The sequence below is a fragment of the Narcine bancroftii genome, chromosome 10, assembly GCF_036971445.1.
Source record: "Narcine bancroftii isolate sNarBan1 chromosome 10, sNarBan1.hap1, whole genome shotgun sequence".
NCBI classification, from domain to species: Eukaryota; Metazoa; Chordata; class Chondrichthyes; order Torpediniformes; family Narcinidae; genus Narcine; species Narcine bancroftii.
Window position 1 is genome coordinate 85982495 of NC_091478.1, and position 20867 is coordinate 86003361.

At 38.3% G+C, this 20867-nt stretch overlaps 1 protein-coding gene across 1 annotated transcript in view; it reads left to right on the plus strand.

The window, feature by feature from the left end:
• LOC138744861 (plasmanylethanolamine desaturase 1) overlaps window positions 1-8744 on the plus strand; it is a 152122-nt gene extending 143378 nt beyond the window's left edge. Inside the window, exons 5-6 of the mRNA XM_069901644.1 lie at window positions 5490-5702; window positions 8204-8744. Of these exons, the coding sequence (XP_069757745.1) occupies window positions 5490-5702; window positions 8204-8325 (335 nt within the window). The 3' untranslated portion in view covers window positions 8326-8744. The remainder of the gene's footprint in view (window positions 1-5489; window positions 5703-8203) is intronic.
• The last annotated feature ends 12123 nt before the right edge of the window (window positions 8745-20867 follow it).

Consider the following 20867-nt stretch of genomic DNA (forward strand, 5'->3'; position numbering starts at 1 on the left):
CATTCAATCGGAACACGGCTGATGGTAGAACTCTGAAATAAAAGCAGGAAATTCTGAGAACATTCAGCCTAGTCAACTGGTGGAGAGTTAGGTCTCGAGTTGATGATGGTTTCATCCGATGTGGAAATAGCTAGGAATAAAACAAGTTCTAAGATTTGGAGAGAGTGAGGTCAAGAGAACCAAAATGCCTTGTGGTTGTGTGGAAGACAGAGGAAGTAAATGGCAGAAGCAGTGGAAGACATCGGACGGCAGGAAGTTCACCTGCAGAAGAATTAGTTGAATTACTCTGGATAATAGTGAAAATGATGATAAATTAAAATAAAAACCATCCACTGGAGGGACTCGGCAAGTTGAGTGGCATCAATAGGAGAAAAAGAAAGGTCAAAAAGTTGCCAGAATCCTTAATCACAGTTCCAAAACTCTGGGTTACATCAAGCTTCATTGGAACAGTGTAGGAGGGAGACTGGGCTGGGATTAAGAGCTAAAGTGCGAGGTAACTTGAAGATCAGCAGATGAAGAGCTTATCCTGTGAAGAATGATTGAGGGGTATGGGTGTGTACAGATCGCTGTTGGGAAGTGATCTTACTGCAGAGACTTGCTGAGAGGCTGTTTCCCTTTGTGAACATTTGAAACTTTTTCAGAACAAGATGGTAGAGGGACATAGTTTCTTTCCTCAGTGATCATGAATATCTGTGGAACCTGAATCACTGAACAGATTCAAAGCTGAGATAGGACTTTTTTTTTGAATAGTAAAAGGAAGAGTAAATTGTTTTGGGGACAGACAGGGAAGTTTTAAGATCAAGACGCAATCAGCTTGATTTTATTGAAAAGTGGACCTGCTGATGTTCTCCTTCCATTTCTTGCATTCCTTAATGAAGAGAGAGAGATTTTACTGTGTTGCTCTTGTAAGCATCCTGGCAGCTTTCCTCAAGTTATTGAATTAAAAGTTGCTCCTGGCTATGTCATTGAGTGTATCTATATCTAAGAAATATTTTGAGAGAAAAATATTTGAGTATATAATGCAAAGAAAAAAATCCTTCAAAAGTTCCACCGTCTGGATGAAATTTCTGAACCACATCCAGAAAATGGAATTATCGAATGTAAACAAGAGCTTTGAGTTTGTTTTCAAAATGCTGTTAGGTCAAATTCAGTTCGATAATACTGTGTCAAACTTGATTTACCTGTGTTAAGTATGCTGACCAATGTTTTCTGGGTATACAAGCAACAATGTTAGTATTTTTTAGCTTTTATACAGACTGTATATCACCTCACTGACAAAAGACAAAGGAGGAAAAACCCAACACCCAACCCCAACCCACCAATTTTCCCCTGCAACCGTGCCTGCCTGTCCCGCATCGGACTTGTCAGTCACCAACGAGCCTGCAGCAGACGTGGACATACCCCCTCCATAAATCTTGGTCCGCGAAGCCAAGCCAAAGAAAGAAGAAGAATGAAAATCACAAAACACCACTGATACAAGCATGCCCACAGGGAATTCTGGGTGTGGTGTTGGGAAGGGTTTATAATTGTCTCTTGCTTTGACTGATGTCAGAGAAAAGTAACCTATTTTCCTCTTGGAAGTGTGCAGCAGCCATTTACCTAACTTATTACCCAATACTTGTCAAACCACCATGGTTACAAGGTGAAATCTTCAAACTAATGTCTGTAAACTGATGTTTTCAATTTGTTGCCTCAATTCCTGGGAGCAATATCTGCTGAAGTGCTCCAAATAGCATCAGTTTAAACAATTTTGCTCTCAACTCATGTAGATGTTAAACTGCAGAGGTTTTTTTTACTTGATTTCTTCAGGTTGTTGCAAAGGATCGTTGACCTGGAACATGTGTTCTCTCAGTCAGAGACTCATTTAAGGATTTTTACTTTGCACATTATTTATTACAGAATATTTATTTTTTCTGTATTGCACAAACAGTTTGTTTACATTTCTCTCTTTTGTATGTGCATCTTTCTTCTTGAGTACATCTTACAGTTACTGATAAGTAGAAATTCTGCCTGTCCCGCAGGAAAAAGAATCTCAAGGTTCTATGTGATATCGTGTATATACTCTGACAATAAATTTGTACTTTGAAATGCAGCATTTAGTTTTTAGTTCAGCAGGCAAGAGGTTGGAGACTTCAGTTTATGTTGTTTTGAATGTTAACACGTGACTGGTGCAGCAATGCCTTTACAGCGTCATTGATCAGGACCAGGGTTTGAATCCCACACTGTCTGTAAGGAGTTTGTACGTTCTCCACATGTCTGCATGAGTTTTCCCAGGAGCCTCCGGTTTCCTCCCACCTTTTGAAACATACCAAGGATGTAGGTTAATTGGGTTTAAATTGGGCTGAAGTGGCCTGTTGCCATGCTATATGTCTAAATTTAAAATTTAAATATCATTATTTAAACTGGATACTTGCATTTGGACTTGATGAGGTATTTGATTTACTTATTGCCAAGCTGCAGGGTTTCTACCACCATCTAGTGGTGATGTGACAGTACATCATGTTTCAAAAGCAGCTATCTGATTTCAAAGTTTAAGAACTTTTCCATTTCTTATTTATCTTGTCACAGGATTTCTCTTCTCTATTGTAGTAATTCATTAACACAAAATGATAATTCCCATGATTTTTGGCAAGGAAGCACGTAATATGAACAGTGTAAAATGTTAAGTCAAGTAACATAGCATAGTCTCCTTTTGAAGGCCCATCTTGGTTCTTTTTCATCATGCAAAGTTTATAATTTGTCTATAATAACACATCAACACTATAATAACAAATTTACTAAACTTGTTGTTCACAGAGTTGTTAAATTGTGAGAAATTTCTGAAAATCAAATTTAAATTTAGACATACAGCATGGTAATAGGCCATTTTGGCCCATAAGTCCATGCCACCTAATTTCATCCAACCCCCAGTACGTTTTGAACGGTGGGAGGAAATTGGAGCCCCTGGGGAAAACCCGCGCAGACACGGGAGAACATACCAACTCCTGACAGACAGTGTGGGATTCGAACCCATGTGCTGATCACTGTAACACTGTTGCACTGACCACTACACTAAACCATGCAGTGAGTATTTGGAATGTTGCTGTATATTTTTTAAAAAGAACTATTGCATAATTTTTTTTTTAAACAGAGTCCAATTGATTTAAGTACGTAGATTTTACTTGTGATCCTGAGCTTTGTATTCTGTAGTAAAGTCTCGTCAGAAAATGGGTCCCTCCTAAAATTATTTGATGGTCTGGAATTATTTTATTTTTAATTCAGATTGCCCTTCACAGCCAATATAATGCATGCCTAATTCCCATCAGATCAAATTCATGGACTGTTTTCTCTTATCTAAAGCAATCTTTATTCTAAAGCAAAATGTGAGAAATGTTCATGTAAAAAAAAATGCATCACTAAATAATAATTCATTATAATTGGGCTTTAATTACAGTTTTCCAGTAGAATAATGCCTTTTTTCCACAGTGATAATAATGGGTTTATTTTGTGCTGTCTTTCATCCTTTCACAACCTCCACTCATAAAATGCTCCAAGATATTATTACCTGAGCAGGTGGCTAAAGTTTTCCTGTGTCCAATCCTGCTGAACAAGTAGCAGGCAATGGTTACCTCACCGTATTTATTTGTAATAGTTTGACATTTGAAAGGGTGTTAAGTCTCAGTGGAGATTCTTCTGCCCTTGAAGACTAAAGGATTTGAAATTCTGTGACATCACAGTACGATTTATTGTCCATTGTTCTGTGTGTCAACTGTTGGAGATTTTAACGTTTTAATGAGGAGCAAAGACCCTGGAGTGTCCGTCCAAATCAACAAGAGCATTGTGGGAAATATTTTGACTCAAACCTATTCACAATGCAAAAGTACTTTTAGTTTAATCTGAGAATTGCGTATTACAGCGGAATTTAATCACTCACTCTTTTGACATCAAACGTTAAAAAATGTGGAGATTCTTTTTACAGCTGCTGCCTGACTGAAAGAAAACATTTGGAATGGTTGAAGGCAGCAAAGGTCATGAGGTATTCAGTAGGTTAACCATACAACGCAGGGATAAAGTGGGCCTTTTGGTTTAATCTCAAAACATTGTGCAGGTCAGCAACCTCTTTCTTCTCCTTGTGCAGACCCTCCGGACAGGGAAAGTGCTATTGCCAAGGAAGGAATTAATCACTGCTGGTATTGGTAAAACACTATTGTACAGCCTAATATATTGAAATTAGCTATAAAAAAGAATGAAATGTGTTTATAGCACCTTCGAGTTCCAAATTAAATGCACAATTCGGTGCATATTTATGACTATAAATTTGTGAATCGTTGATTTAAAATATTTAATTACCTTTTCTGGCCAGAATTCCTTAATTTTCAAAACAAAATGTGTTAAATTCACCTTTTGTTTCAGGACAGTGAGTGAGGCAATGTTACATGTGCCGTTATAACTGAGATGGTTGGACCTGACTCACCTCTGTGGAATTTATGCCTCCTTTTGTTTTGCATTTGAACTTTTATAAAATAATCAGTCCTCTTTATTTTCCATTGTGACATATTTCTGATTTCAGGTGATAATGTCTGCCATTTGCGACAGTACAGAAAATTGTTTAATTACATATTTGAAAAAAATGTGCTGAAAAATTTAAAGGAATTACGGATGAACCTTTCTGCCAATCTCTTCAAAATGGAAGCCAATCCATCTTAATTATATCTGGGCTTTGACTTAATTATGGTAGACCTCGTTTACTTTTACTGATATTTCATTCTGATATTGTTCTCGAAAATCCTAAATTGTCCTTTGGATTCTTCTAGCTTTGTTATAATAACTTACAGGATGTGTGGCCCTTTTTTCACCACAATATAATCCCATTGACCATCATGAATTATTGCAGCAAGATTTAAAATCAGTGTCCACCAAAGACTCTCAAAAGCTTCTGCAGCTGTACTGTGGAGAACATTCTGTCTGGTTGCTTCACTGCCTCGTATAGAAGTGCCAATGTGTAGGACAAGAAAAAAACTCCAGAGACTAGATAGCTTGGCCTGCAACATCATAGGCATCAGCTTTCACTCTTTCGAGGACATCTCCAAGAGGCAGTATCTTAAGAAAGCAGCCTCTATCCACCTCTTCACACTGCTACCATCTGGATGGAGGTACAGGAGTCTGAAGATATGCAATCAGAAGCACAAGCTTCTTTCCCCTCCACCATCAGATTCCTGAATGAGCAATGAACACAGACAATACCTTACTTTGTCTTGCACTATTTTTATTTATTTTGTCAGGTGGTTTATATAAATCTTTGCAACGTGACGCTGCTGCGAAACAACAAATTTCATGACGTCATGACAATAAATTCTGATTCTGATTAGAGCGAATAAAAGGGTAGTTTTTAAAAAAAGATTCCCTCATGATTATTAGCTAGGAGGAAATTTAGTTCAAGCATATGAACAAATATTTAATTGAATGCAAATAGCACTTAATTCATTCCCTTCTTTGATTTTCTTTTGAAGACACTGTTTATGAAGCCTACGCCTGGGACTGCTACGTGTTCTGTTTGAGTATATTTGTGACAATGACCAATCAAATTCACAAATGGTCTCATTCATACTTTGGTCTCCCACGCTGGGTCAGCCTCCTTCAGGACCTTCACATCATCCTGCCCAGAAAGCATCATCGGATTCATCACATTTCCCCTCATGAGACATACTTCTGCATTACCACAGGTAAGAGCAGAGCTGGAAATACTATTTAGTATCCCAAAATAGGGCTTGAAGACTGCATTCTTGAACCATCATTACATTCTATTAATACAGGAGGTCTTGTTTACAATACATTTATTGTTTTGCAATTTCCTCATGAATATTTTAGCAGTGGAGTATTTAAGCCGTAAATTTAATCTCACCCAAAAGTCAAACAATTTTGCTAAAGTAAATGCTTACTGTTAAACACTGATATTGGTATGAGACCTGTAGGACGGATTAGAAAATTCATTCATAGCATTTTCTTCCTGCTATTATGGTTGCATAAGAGAAATCGATCCTTAATCTACTCTGAAGAGACATCAAAAGCTGCCTGTCATGTACTTGTTTTTATTTTAACGTCTGACTGTGAAATATAGGTGGCTGAATTTAAGTGCTGCTAATGCAGTCATCATTTGTTAAGAAATTCTTGATCAATTCTTGCCAACCTAAAGGCTTACAATCTCATAACTGTGAAGGTGCTGTTTGCTTCTTAAAAAAATCAGTGATAATGCCATTTAGTTCATTCTTACCTGCTGTATAATGTGCAGTAATTGATTATTTCCCAACTGCTTGTGGAAACGATGTTACATAATCCAAGCCAAGTAGATGTGTACTGAGTGTTCCTTTGTTTTGGACAAGGGAAGCACTTTAATGTGTGGGTTATATAGAGGCCTTGTTTCAACCTGTAGTTATGTCATCAGTTTTGAATGAAAGGGGATATCCCAACCTACAACGAAATTTTTGAATCAGTTGCATAGTGTAAAAATGGTCGGAGCCAATCATCTCATATTGAGGGCATTTGGGATTTCCTATTTATGGTCATGGTTCTTTTTCAAATGGCCTCATGAAGGCCAGGCCGACGTTTTACATCCATCTCCTACTTCCCAATTGTTGAGGAAACCAGGCTCAGTAATAGGCATCGGAAAAAATGATGAGTTGTTTTGTAGGACACCAACGATGAGTGTATTTATGAACAATCCACATGGGAGAGCATCTGTTTCAAGGGAGAATATGGCCTAACAGCCCTCATCTCTCTCAGGAATGATATGTTCTCAGTTCTCAGTAAGCAACACTCTCCACGTTGAATTATTAATAGCCTACTGTCAGTAGTAACAAATAGACTTGAATAAAACAGAACCAGTGGAAAACAAGAAAAATTGGCTGCACAGGGATCAATCAGTGGGTTGAGGTAGCCTTGTAAAACTGCTTCTTAGTTACAGTGTTTCAAAAAGACCATTTGTTAAAAAGTACATGTTTTACATGTCTTTTGTGTTCAGCTTCATTTGGGTTAGGGTTGTCTTGAAAGTCAGCTTCAAAATTGAATTGTAATATTCTACAATGCACCAAATATAAGTGCCATTTGGCCTTATTTATGATTGTAACACCATGGCACCAAAGCTGTTAATTTCCTGTTTTAATATATTCATTCTTAATTTTTAAATAATTGATTGTAGTTCATTGATAACATTTGAATATTTCTCCACTGACAAATCTAACCACATTTTCCTCAGTTGGTTAATCTCTGTAGGAACTGATAAAATGATGAAGTGGAGATGTTGGGTGAATTGCAGGACAGCCAGATGGATGTTAACCTATATGTTAAGACATAAATCCTTTAAGAAACAAGCATCTTTACCTCATAATTAATGATAAGACATCAAAATATTGGGGTTCTCTACTTAACATGCAACAAGATGTCTATCTCTAAAATGATTATCATGAATATGAATGTGGTGTTTCCATTCCATTTCACTTTCTTATTCATTCTGCTTCGTGACATCCATTTATCTGAAGCTTGCTTTCCCACCTTATCTTCCCTAACATTCTTGACTGTTGTACAAACAACTCTTGGATTATATTACTTGATGTGTGTTTTTTTTAAATTTTATCCAGATTTTTGTTTCTTTTCCCTTTTCTTCCTAATAAATTTACCCCTTCCAAGTGGACTCACCCTTTACCTATCTCACCTCTCCCATCTTCTGTCCAATAATCTATCACCTCTTAGTTCCTGGATGCTGTCTGATCCCCTGAGTCCCTCCACTTGTTCATTGTTTGCTCAAGATTCTGGTATTTGCAGTCCTTGGGTTTCCCACAACTTCTTGCTCATTTAATTCCATCCTTCCAGAAGCACTTTAAAAACTGCTTTAACATAAAGTAATGGTGCATTCTTTTACCGAACTAATGAATAAATCATTGCATTTTGGCCTGGTGTTTTCTAAGATGTATTCCAACCTTTTTGTTTTTAGAGTCTTGCCGTGTTCATTGTGAGCATTTGTGGAATACATATTTCATGTTGTTCTCTTTGAAAACATTCTAATGGTCAAAGTCAGCCCATTTTCTTTGCTCTTTTTCCACTCAGCCTTTCATCAAAAAAGTGTGTGTTCTAGCAAGTGAATAATCGTGCCTGGCCTTTAAAGCAATTGCAGGTTATTAACTCAACAGGCTCTCAGTATTTTGATGCAAATCTTCTTTATTGTACTCAGGATGGCTGAATTATCTTCTGGAAAAGATTGGATTTTGGCACTACCTTGAATATCTTATAACACATGTAACTGGACACAAGCCAAGGACTGATGACATGAAGTGGGCTCACAAGGTGGAATAAAAAAGCATAAAAGGACTGAATGGGAGTGAAGAGTCTCAACCATATTTATGAAGCAAAGAAGCCTATAATTAATATTCCTTATCCTTCATCAACACTTAGAAACTTGCAATGTTTTACACAATATGATTTGCACCTGAGCTACCTTTTATTTGAAATCATTGTTGCCATTCAAACAAATTGCTGATGTAGGTCCAAACATCATTTTAATAAGTCGACCTTTGATCTACATTTTATTTCAATGTAGATGCTAATCATCCATATATAATTTTCTTTCTAGTCAGATATAACACCAGCAGCATTCAGAGCAAACGGAAAGATCGGAGTACCATTTTAAGGTTCAATTTTGAGAATGTAACAAAATTGACCGTGTCCATATTGCCTTAAGCACTTTTAAATAAATTATTATCCTGATAAACAAAGCTTCTGTACAGGAACTTATAAAACTATTTAAGTTTTATAGTTTTATTGCATTTTGATTTGAGTTTGCCTGATTTTTTTTTGAACTTGTTGATAGCGCAATTTAGAACCAAGTCAGAGAAACATTCACACTCCTGATGCAGCCTGTCAGTTTAATCTTTCTATCGATTTATGACAGCTTTGCCTGAAAGCTCTGGTTTAGTTGTATAACCAGTTAGTTAATGGATGACTGGGATGAGCTAATCGGTCATGCTGGCAATGGTTTATCTTCTGTGGGAATGGATCTAAAGTTGCATATACAATCCAAGAATAAATCATTTGATCCCAAGGGAATGGGCATACACATCTTGTTAAGTCGTCCATATTCATTGCACTGTTTCATTGCCAATCCCACTCACTGCAGAAACCACATGTAATGCTTATGTTGTCGGACCACGTCGTTAAACTGGTCCTATCGTGTATTTTGTCTTCTGCTGTCCAACAGTCGATTCAGTTTATGCAGAAGGGTAGGTGTCACCAATTTGGTGCCAGTACTTATTTTGTCCTGACTGCACAGTGGCCGTTGACTTGTCAGTGAAGACCTGCATAAACCAACATAAGTGCAGCCAGAAACATGCCAACTTGTTCCATGCATTTCTGGTGGTAGATTTTACATTTCTCTGTCAGCGCACTGAAATATGGGATGATAGAGTGATACTAGATGTACTGGGTTCTAGTTCAATTATTGTGCTATCTTGCAACTAAGTGTAGGAATATGCTCTTAATGATGATCTTAAAAAGTAAATGCAAAATCTCTGAACTGATTAAGATTCTGAATCATTTGAGTACCATTCTGGCCGCCACCCTCTTTCTGTTTAACTCCTTTCCCTGGAAGTCTCCTGTACGTCATTGTTAGTCTCTGAAATTTCTCTTTGGTTCTCCAAGAAATCTCTGAGTAATCTCTCAAAAAAACACCCGACCACCCACCTTTGAATCTCTCATTGGCTTTTTGGCCCAATATGTATTACCTTTTCTGCACTTTTTTTTAATGTCCTTAACTGTGAATTTTCATTCGAAGTGCTATTAATTTCTCCTGCTGTGATGATTTGAACTAGCAAGATAATCTTCTTTATTTCTGACACTTTAGTTGCCCCACCTGAAGCAGATGATTTATAATTAAAATTAAAATATTCGGAGATTATCAGAAATATTGCTCTGCATGGAGGGAGAGGTTAAAAATCATGTTTCAACATCATCCCTATTGAGTTGTCAGGTCAACCGTCTCATGTGGATATATGCTCCCTTGCGTACCCCACTACTGAGCATGCAGTTTTCTTGGCAAATTTTGGTTCCGAAAGGATTTTCTCTGAAGAATCCTGAAGCATGATACAGTGCCCTCCATAATGTTTTGGACAAAGACACCCTTTTCTTTATTTGCCCCTGTGCTCCACAGTTTTTCATTTGTAATCAAGCAATTCACATTTGATTAAAGTGCACATTCCGTATTTTATTCAAGGTTATTTGCATCTTTGTTTAACCATGTAGAAATTACAGCACTTTTACTTAATTAGTTCCCCCATTTCAGGGCACCATAATGTTTGAAACATTTGGCTTCACAGGTGTTTGTATTACTCAGGTATGTTGAATTGCTTCTTTAGTGCAGGTATAAGAGAGCCTGGCTTGCTTCAGAGCGTTTGGAGTCATGAGTTTTCATTTTTCAACATGACGGCTAAAATTGCATCAATGAAAGTTAAAAAAAAAACTATTATGAAGTTGAAAAACAAGAATAAAACTTTAAGAGACATTGCCCAAACATTAGGATTAAGGGATTGGTCGTCCAAGGAAGATCTCCATTGCTGATGACAGAAGAATTCTCATCGTAACGATGGAAAATCCCCAAACACCTGTCCGACAGATCAAAACTGCATTTCAGGAGACAGGTGTGGATGTGTCAATGACGACTGTCTGCAGAAGACTTCATAAGCAGAAATACATAGGTTACACTGCAAGATGCAAACCACTAGATACCTACAGAAACAGGATGGCCAGATTACAGTTTGCCAAGAAGTATTTAAAAGAACCTGCTGAATTCTGGAAAAAGGTCTTGTGGACAGATGAGACCAAGGTTAACCTGAAGCAGAGAGATGGCAAGAGCAAAGTTTGGAGACATAAAGGAACTTCCCAAGATACAAAGCTCAGGCAGGACAGACTAGAGGCCTCGTCTACTGAGGCTATGTGGGTGGGGTTGAGGAATGGAAAAGGTATGACCACACTCATGGGGTTATATTACAGACCACCCAATAGTTAGTGAGAATTGGAGGGGCAAATCTGTAGAGAGATAGCAGACCGCTGCAGGAAACAAAGTTGGTGATTTTAACTTTACACATATTGTTTGAGACTCCCATACTGTAACAGGGATGGATGGCTTGGAGTTTGGTAAATGTGTTCATGAAAGTTTTCTAAATATATAGAAGTACCAACTAGAGAGTGCAATATTGGATCTCCTATTAGGCAGGACAGGTGACAGAAGTATATGTAGAGGAACATTTTGGGTCCAGTGATCATAATGCCATTAGTTTCAAGTTAATTATGAAAAAGGATAGGTCTGGGCCTTGGGTTGAAAATCGAAATTGGAGAGAAGACCATTTTGAGGAAATGAGAAAGGATATAGAACGCGTTTATTGGGGTAGGTTGTTTTCCAGCAAGGATGTGCAAGGTAAGTGGAGGACCTTCAAGGATGAAATTTTAAAAATACAGAGTTTCTATGTTCCTGTCAGGATCAAAGACAAGGTTAGAAGATACAGGGAATCTTTGTTTTCGACGAATATTGGGGGTCTGGTTCGGAAGAAGAGAAGGGTGTGCAGCAGGTATAGGCCTCGTGGAGCAAATGAGGTATTTGAGGAGAATAAAAAATGCAAGAAATACCTCAAGAAAGAAATCAGGAAGGAGAAAAGAAGACATGAGGTTAATTTGGCAGACAATGTGAAGGAAAATCCTAAGGGTTTCTACAGGAATATTAAGAGCAAAAGGATAGTAAGGGACAAAATTGGTCAGAGTGGTCAGTTTTGTATGGAGCCAAAAGAGATGTTTTAAAAATTTTTTTCCATCAGTATTATCTCAGGAAATGGTGACAGAGTCGTAGGAAGGAAGGAAAACAAGCAGTGAGGCCTTGGAACCTATACAGATTAAAGAGGAGGAAGTGCTTGCTGTCTTAAAGCAAGTAAGAGTGAATAAATCCACAGGGCTTGACAAGATATTCTCATGGACCTTGAGGGAGGCTAGTGTAGAAATTGCAGGGGCTCTGGCAGAAATATTTAAAATGTCCTTAGACACAGGTGTGGTTCCATAGGATTGGAGGGTAGCTCATGTTCCTTTGTTTAAAAAAAAGGCTCCAAAAGTAACCTTGAGTTTATAGGTTGATATCAGCAGTAAGTAAATTTTTGGAAGTAGGGTGGTCATTCCAAAAGGAGGACATGGTTATAGTTTGCTGTGCATGTGTGTGTATGTATATATATATATATATATATATAGTGTGTTTGCATTTGTTTGTTTTTGCAATGCCATTTAAATATTATTAAAAATATGATTTTTTAAAACACATTGTGTGTGTATATAGTAATGTATGACCATGTTCTCCTTTTGGAATTTCAACCCAAATTTGAAGGTGTTCTAAGAGATCAGATATACAATTATTTACTTAGCCAGGACTGATTATGGATTATGGAGAATAATCTTTGTGTGTGGTAGGTTCTGTTTAACCAATCTTATCGAGATTTTCAAGGAGGTTGCCGGAAAGTTGATGAAGGATAGTCGGCAAATGTTGTCTACATGAACTCAATGCCTTCTATGTCCGATTTGACGACAGTAACTGTGAAGAACCACCCCTCTGGACCCTCATGTCCCCTGATGATCCCATCCTGTCTGTATCTGAGGATGATGTGTGTGCTGTCTTCAGGAGAATGAATCCGAGTAAAGCATCTGGCCCGGATGGAGTATCTGGCTGAGTATTAAAGATCTGTGCTGACTAAGTTACCAAGGTATTCAAGGTTATCTTCAATATCTCACACCAGCAGGGTGTGGTACCCACCTGTTTCAAACAGGCATCCATCAAACCGGTGCCCAAGAGGAGTCTAATAATCTTCCTTAATGACTATTGAGCAGTCCCACTTACATCAACAGTGACCAAGTGTTTTGAAAGGCTGGTGATGAAGCGTATCAGCTCCTGTCTGAGCAGTGACGTGGATCTATTCCAGTTCATCTATCGTAGAAATAGGTCTACGGCAGATGCCATCTCACTGGCTCTACACAAAGCCCTTGTACACCTGGACAGCAAAGATGCATACATCAGGATGATCTTTATTGACTACAGTTCGACATTTAACACCATCATCCCCTCAAAACTGATCAGCAAACGCCAAGACAAGGGTGTTAACACCCCATTGTGTAATTGGATCATGAATATCCTCACCTCCAGAACATAATCAATGAAGATTGGTAAGAACTTCTCCACAATTTCCATCAGTATGGTTGAATGTTATGTCATGTATGTACTCTGACAATAAATAAATCTGAAATCTTTAGTAAGGCCTTTGACAAAGTCCCACGTGGAAGGTTAGTCAGGAAGGTTCAGATGCTAGGTATTCGTGGTGAAGTCATGAACTGGATTCGCCAATGGCTGGATAGGAGAAGCCAGAGAGTAGTGGTGGAAGGATGCTTCTCAGATTGGAGGTCTGTGACCAGTGATGTGCCTCAAGGATTGGTACTGGGACCATTGTTCTTTGTCATCATTTTCAATGATCTGGATGATAATGTGGTAAATTGGATCAGTAAGTTTGCAGATTGAAGGTGGTGTGGACAGTGAAGAAGAATCTGGACCAGCTGGTAAAATGGGATGAAAAATGGGAGCTGGAGTTTAATGCAGACAAGTGTGAGGTGTTGCATTTTGGAAGGTAAATGGTAGGACACTGAGGAATGTGGTAGAACAGAGGGATCTGGCAATCTCGGGTTGTAAAGAGACCTTTTGGCATATTGGCCTTCATCAATCAAAGTATTGAGTACAGGAGTTGGGGTGTTATGTTAAAGTTGTATAAGACATTGGTAATGCCAAATTTGGAGTATTGAGTACAATTTTTGGTCACCTAACTACAGGAAAGATATTAATGAGATGGAAAAACTTCAGAGAAGATTTACTAGAATGTGCCCTTACTTCAGGAACTGAGTTACAGGGAAAGGTTAAACAGGTTAGGACTTTATTCCCTGGAGCATAGAAGAATGAGAGGAGATTTAATAGAAGTATTTAACATTATGAGGGGGATGGGCTTTTTCCACCAAGGGTTGACCAGAGGATATAAGTTAAGGGTGAAAGGGGATAAGTTTAGGGGGATATTCTTCACACAGAGAGTGGTGGGAGTGTCAAATGAGCTTCAAGCTGAAGTGGTCAATGTGGGCTCATTTCTAACATTTAAGAAGAATTTGGACAGGTACATGGTTGTGAGAGGTATGGAGGGTTATGGACTGGATGAAGGTCAGTGGGACTAGGCAAAAAAATGGATTGGCACAGACTGAAGGGGCTGAGGTGGCTTGTTTCTGTGCTGTAAGTGTTCTACGGTTCATACCACCTCATCTGTGAAACTGGTGGTCGGGGTGCTATGGCCTGGGCATGTATGGCTGCCACAAGTACTGGAACACTTCTCTTCATTGATGATATATCTGCTAATGGCAGTTGCAAATGAATTCTGAGGTGTATCGAAACATCTGCTCAAGTTTGAGCAAATGCCTCCAAACTCATTGGACGGCGCTTCATCCTGCAGCAAGATAATGATCCCAAATGCACTGCTAAAGCAACAAAAGAGTTTTTCAAAGCTAGAAACTGGAAAATTCTTGAATGCCCAAGTCAGTCACCCAATCAAAATTCTTTTGTTTTTAAAATATTTTTATTGAGTTTAACATATAAGCATACATAAAAAATTGACAATTACATTGTGATTCATTTGTACACAAGTAAACACACACAGAAAAAAAATGATAAAAAATATATAAAACTACATCAATAGTTACTTGGAGTATCTCAAACTATTGATAGAAATAATGTATGCATTTTGCCGCATCCATTTATTGAAATAATTTGATAAAATAATTTTTAAAAACTACAAACTAAGCTAAACTAATCTAACCCCTCCCTCTAGTCAAGGTTACCTTATATCAACCATGTGGAATCACTGGCAACCCCTGGAGAATAGGTAAAGAATCACCGGGAAATACAATAATTATTAATTTTTCCAATTATAAAAAAATTCTAAGAATGGGCCCCACAATTTCATAAATTGAAATTTTCTATCTTTAATATTATATCTGATTTTTCTCTAAACTTAAATGGGATGTTACATCTTATAAATGTAGTGATGTAATGCATTATGCCGACTGCTTGCTATTGGTTATGACTGTAGATTGGCTCCACCCTACTGGTATAACAGATGGTGCAACTTATCCCACTGGTCAGTAAAGGTTGCTTCTTCTGTTAATAAAAGCCTATATTATACAAGACTGGTTCTTGCTTATGCATATCAATGACCACTGCATATAAGTAGGGGATGAATCTCCTTTCCATTTCAATAAAATTGCTCATCTGGCTATCGACGTAGTAAAAGCTAAAACTTTTTCCTGAGATGCCGATAAAGGTTTATCCTGAGTCACGAGAGAAACCAAAGAGAGCAATTAACCGGAAGGGTTACAAATTAATCTTGAAAATTGTTGATAAGAGTTTGAAAAAATCTCTATCCAGAATCTCTCTAAATTTGGACATTCCCAAAACATATGAATAAGAGAAGTTTCAAAAATTTTACATTTCTCACAAAATGGATCAACATCTGAATAGAAACAAGATAATTTTGGTTTGGAGATATGGTTTCTATGCACCACCTTAAATTGTAACAACCAGTGTCTTGCACAAAATGAGGAATCTTTAATCAAACTGAAAATGTTATGTTCAAGTCTCGTTCCCAATCTCTTTTGATCCCAGCCATGGGGACTAAATTTGAGTCTAATAAGTTATTATACATGATGTTAATCCACCATGAAAATAAAACCGTATATCAAAAAACAGATCAAGAATCTTAGTGTTAGAAATTCGCGGAAAATCCAAAAGCTTAGACTGAACAAAATGCCTAATTTGTAAATATATGAAAAAGTGCCTGTTGGAAAGATTAAATTTAGCTTATAATTGTTCGAAAGAGGCAAAATTATATCGAAATGAAATTGAGCATGCCTTCCATTTGCTGAAAAGAAAACTTAAGGGACAAGCCCCCAAAACAAGCAGGAGCTGAAGATGGCTTCAGTAGAGGCCTGGCAGAACATCACCAGAGAAAATGCCCAGCACCTGGTGATGTCTCTGAATCACAGACTTCAAACAGTTATTGCATGCAAGAGATATGCAACAACGTACTAAACATTAGGGTTTCTTGACTGCAGGCATGTAACGGCACAATCAACTAAATTTGCTGTTTATATGGGCATTCTAAAAAGGAAAGTGTGTAGTGGGGCCACTATGATTATACCTTGGGTTATAGCTCAAGGTAGAAAGAAGACTTGTTCACCAAGGGAGTGTAATCGACACTGACTTTGTTGGGCTGCAGTTCTGTCTTTTATAGGCAGTTGTCCATGTCACCACAGGGGCGTGGCTTGAGCGAGGCTGGCTGCTGATTGGTTGTCCCAGATGTGTGGGCCCGGATCGGATCCCCTGAAATCTGCCGGCTGTGATTGGCCGATTCCACTTCTATTCCCGCGGCCTGTGGGATCAGGTGTCTTATTCTGCGTGCTGTCTGCCCAATTGTCGTGTTCGACAACTGTTTGCTGTGAAGTGGGCCACGGACCACTACAAGTATTGGAATTTTGAGTCAATTCTTGCACCGCGATTTATCCTGCAGGACACCTATTACTACTAAATCGCACCGCAAAACTCACCTCATGAATTTGATATCCAACTGATGACTCAGGCCACATTGCTCCACGTAAAAGCACTGGGGCCAACATGCACAGGAACTTAAGGGGTGCAGTGTAAATGACCACAAGGTGAATAATTATATTAATTTATGTTAAAATTTTCAGATTTTTCCAACATTGCTGTCTAAAAACACTCATAACTATTTTAATATATATACCATTGCTTTATTATGGTGTCCCAAATATGGTGTCCTGAAATGAGGGGACTATGTATAAAAAGTGCTGTAATTCTACATGGTCAAACCAAAACCTTGAATAAAATCTGGAATGTGCACTTTAAATCATATGTAAATTTCTTGATTACAAATGTAAAACTGTGGAGCACAGGGGCAAATAAAGGGGGAAAAAAGTGTCTTTGTCCCAGATATTATGGAGGATACTGTGCCTCTAATTTCTAAATCAATGTGGCATAGGTGAATGAACTGGGTCACTAATTGTGAGTTTTATTTGAAATGCATTTTCTTGCAGGCTTACCAGGATCACTAGGCTGCCTGTGTGAATTGGGAACCCGATTCTCTTTTCCCCTTGTATGTTAGGCAAGCCTTTCCACCTGTTCTGACTGTAAAGAAATAAGTGCTGAAAATGTGCAACTAGCCTTTGGAGCAGCTGGGTTCACCCAAACACTCCGAATGTGCCTCAGTTATCCGCATCAAATTTAAAAAAAACGATTTTCTGATCTTAAAAATTCAAGTTTCTTGGAGGTTGGGTAATTAAGAATCCAGTTGCGATTTCTCGCCTCAATTAAAAAAAATATTTATGTCAATTAAAGTTTTAAAAAGTTATTACACTTACATTGAATTTTTTCTATTTCCTTTGAGTTATTTGTATGTTTGACAGTTTGGGTCTTATTTAGGACAGTTCTGGGACATCCGCACTTTCAAAAAAGCTGCATTATTTTTTGTGTGAGTTATTTTGGGCAGTAATCTAAATTTATCTACTTCTGTGAAAGCAGAGTGAAAGCCACAATAAGAATTATTGCTTTTCAGGATTACATTTTTGAACCTGAGCTCATTCGTAGTGTGCGTGAGCCCAATGTACACCTCAAGAGTGGTGGAATGGAGGGTGTCATCTCTGGCAGGTATGGGTCCATGAATAAATGATTGGAGTTATCGTGGGCAAGGTGTGGATGAGAATCTTCACTCATTTAGCTGCGTTACATGATCCAAGTAAATCCAGTGAGGCCAATCATCCAATTGCCCTCCATTTTGGTGAGCTATTCATGGGTCTAAAATATCTTGTACTCCCTCAAGTCAATATCAGAAGGAAAAGGAAGGGAAGAAAATGCATCATTTCTATTAGCACAAGTATTGTTCCAATTATGCCTGGGCTTGATTCCCGTTGCAGCTAATTGCAATGCTCTCATCTCCTACAGTACGTAACCATTGCATTCTTATGTGCTGAACTACAGCCCATTTATCTCCCATAGGATTTGCTGCAATGCAGCTTTTCCTCCCAGGGAGGCTCTCATCTCCCGCTGCGACTCTTGAGGATGCGCTGTCACGTCTCACAATACCCTGCCATTTCAGTTTCTGATGGTGCCTGAGCATATCCTTATTTTTGCCTCTTTTTTCTCTTCCCTTTACTGAAACCTTTCGAGTCTTCCTGGGTTCAGCTTCTACCTGCTTGGAGTGGTTAACTAACTGGCCAAAGTATTTTAATTTTGTGTACGAGCCAAGGCTGTGATAATCACCATGCTATTTAGTCATGGAAGATTAAAGAACCAAATTCCATACAATTGGGCATTTGATAATCTATACATATGTGGAACTTAGTAAGATACAGGAATTTGAGCTCTGTCTGAGTTCCATAGCTCAATGGACAGAATGACAATAATAGTATTTTACCCAGCTGAGATTAGCTAAAAAAAGTGCTGGCTGAGAATGATTCTTTGTCTCTTAATGTTTTTACCCACTGGGGCACCCGGCTTTTGGAGCAGATACTTGTATTTCCTTACAATGAATATATGCGGTGATTATTGTCTTTCTCATCAAGGTCCTCATACATGGGATCCTTGTAACTTCTCTGCCTGAATATATTTTCCACGGAATTGCTTCCTTGACCCAGTTTATTACGAGTCTTGACATGAATCATGGAAATTTGTGCTTTTTTTTCCCTCAAATAAAACAGAAGTTGTTCTATTTTCTAATTGGCTACTGGAATCTGATAGCAAATATAAATTATTTTTAAGCAAAAGACACACTGCTCAAAGAACTTGTGGGTTCAGCTGCATCCATGTGGTTAAGGAATTGTTAACGTTTTGGGCCAGGACTCTTGGTCAAATTTCCGTACCCCACGGACACTGTTCAACCTGCTGAGTTCCCCCAGCAGTTTGTTTTTGCTCTGGAATCGAGCACCTGCAGTTCCTCTGTTATCCAGAAAGGTTTTAATCTTGCTCTTCTGAAGCCAGTGTATTCATATGTAACTGTGCTATTTTGCTTGCTTTTCTTGGGTGTACTGTCAGAAGATGATTGAATCACAGAGGCAGAAAAATAAAGAGCTTCAAGACGGACATGACGCTGCATCATGTGAACTCCAATTGGCAATCGATGAAGCAAGATGCCACCAGCACTGGGGTGCTGATGGAGATTAAGAACCTTAAAGTCTGCAGCAACACTGCAAATATGCCTGAAGGAAACTAAGTAAGTCGTATATCAAAAGCCAAGAAAAGAGTAAACATCAACAATAATGTACAGAATCACTGTACAGTGGAAAAAGATGCTTCGAAGGGAGAGGTAAACAGAGTCCCAAGTGGCATTGCAGACCAGCCTCAGCAGTTCTTTGAAAGTAGAATGGGAGGTGTGGAGAAGGTTGTTCCACGAAATGCTGCCAGAGCTAATTTCTTTCATCCCCTTGTGGCTTGACTTGTCTCCTGACGATTGAACTTTTTTGCTGAAGCAGCCAGGACAAAGACAGGGCACAATAGATGTAAACAAGAACAGAAAATAGACGAAGAATGTGCACTTGAATGTTTTGGTGGATTGGACTGGCTGACATGAGGAATGTCTACTACACCATGCCTTTACTGAGGTTTTCCGTTCCATATTATGGTGTGTGGTGCAGCTTGAAACCAGCCTGTCATGAGCAGGTGGTCTTGGAACTCTGCCTCTCATTTTCCTCTCAGCAGATATATTTTGGTGCAGGGGATAGATGTGCAAGATTCCCTCTGTTTACCTACCTATCAGAGCTTGTGGATTATTTTTGTGTGAAGTAAATTTAAAAAAAAATGAGACACACAGAATGGTAACAAACCCTTTAGGCACATGAGCTCATGCTGCCCAATTACACCCAATTTACTTACAACTTCCGGTACGTTTTGAACAATGGAAGGAAACCGGAGCACCCAGAGGACACCTACGCAGACACGGGGAGAACTTACAAACTCCTTACAATAAAATTACTATAAGTAATATTACTGTTCATTGGAACAGGGACCAATACACATGATATCAAAAAATATCTTTAGTTGTACCCCTGGATAACAAATCATTAACTAAGCAAATGAATGTCAAACAGATGGTCTTGCTTTCTGGTACACTAACAAACGTGTAAAATTTGAGATTGGGTCCAATACTTCCTTCTGTATAAAGGTATCTTTTTCAATTTAATTTATGTGTTTCACATTTCATCCTTCAATTAGATATGACAGGCACTGAAATATAAGGAACATATAATATTGAGAAACAATTCTGATCAGTTTATTATCTGCTGATTTAAAGGATCAGTCTCAAGTGTTAAAAGTAAGAAATGAACAGATACTTTTGAACACTCCCTCATGCAAGGAAGCCAGGGCCAGATCATGCCAGCAATCTGATGAGTGCAGAATAGGGGTATACTTTACCATCTATGAGGTATCTCGCACATGAATATTTGATAAATGTGAAATTAACCAAAAATGAGGCAGATGTGGTTCTTCAAGAATGTTTAGAAAGAATCCCATTGCTATTTGCTCAGCTTTGGACAGACAGTTTCTTTTATTGGCTACAGTGGAGCATCCCACACAGAAGGCGGCCATCATGCCTGCGTCATCTGTTTAAAATGTCCCTCATTTACTCCCTTACACTAAACCCTTCATATTACTCTTCTCCAGGTAAACATCTGGTTCTGCTGTGGATTACTCTGAGATGATAATCTTGAAGGGAATTCCAATG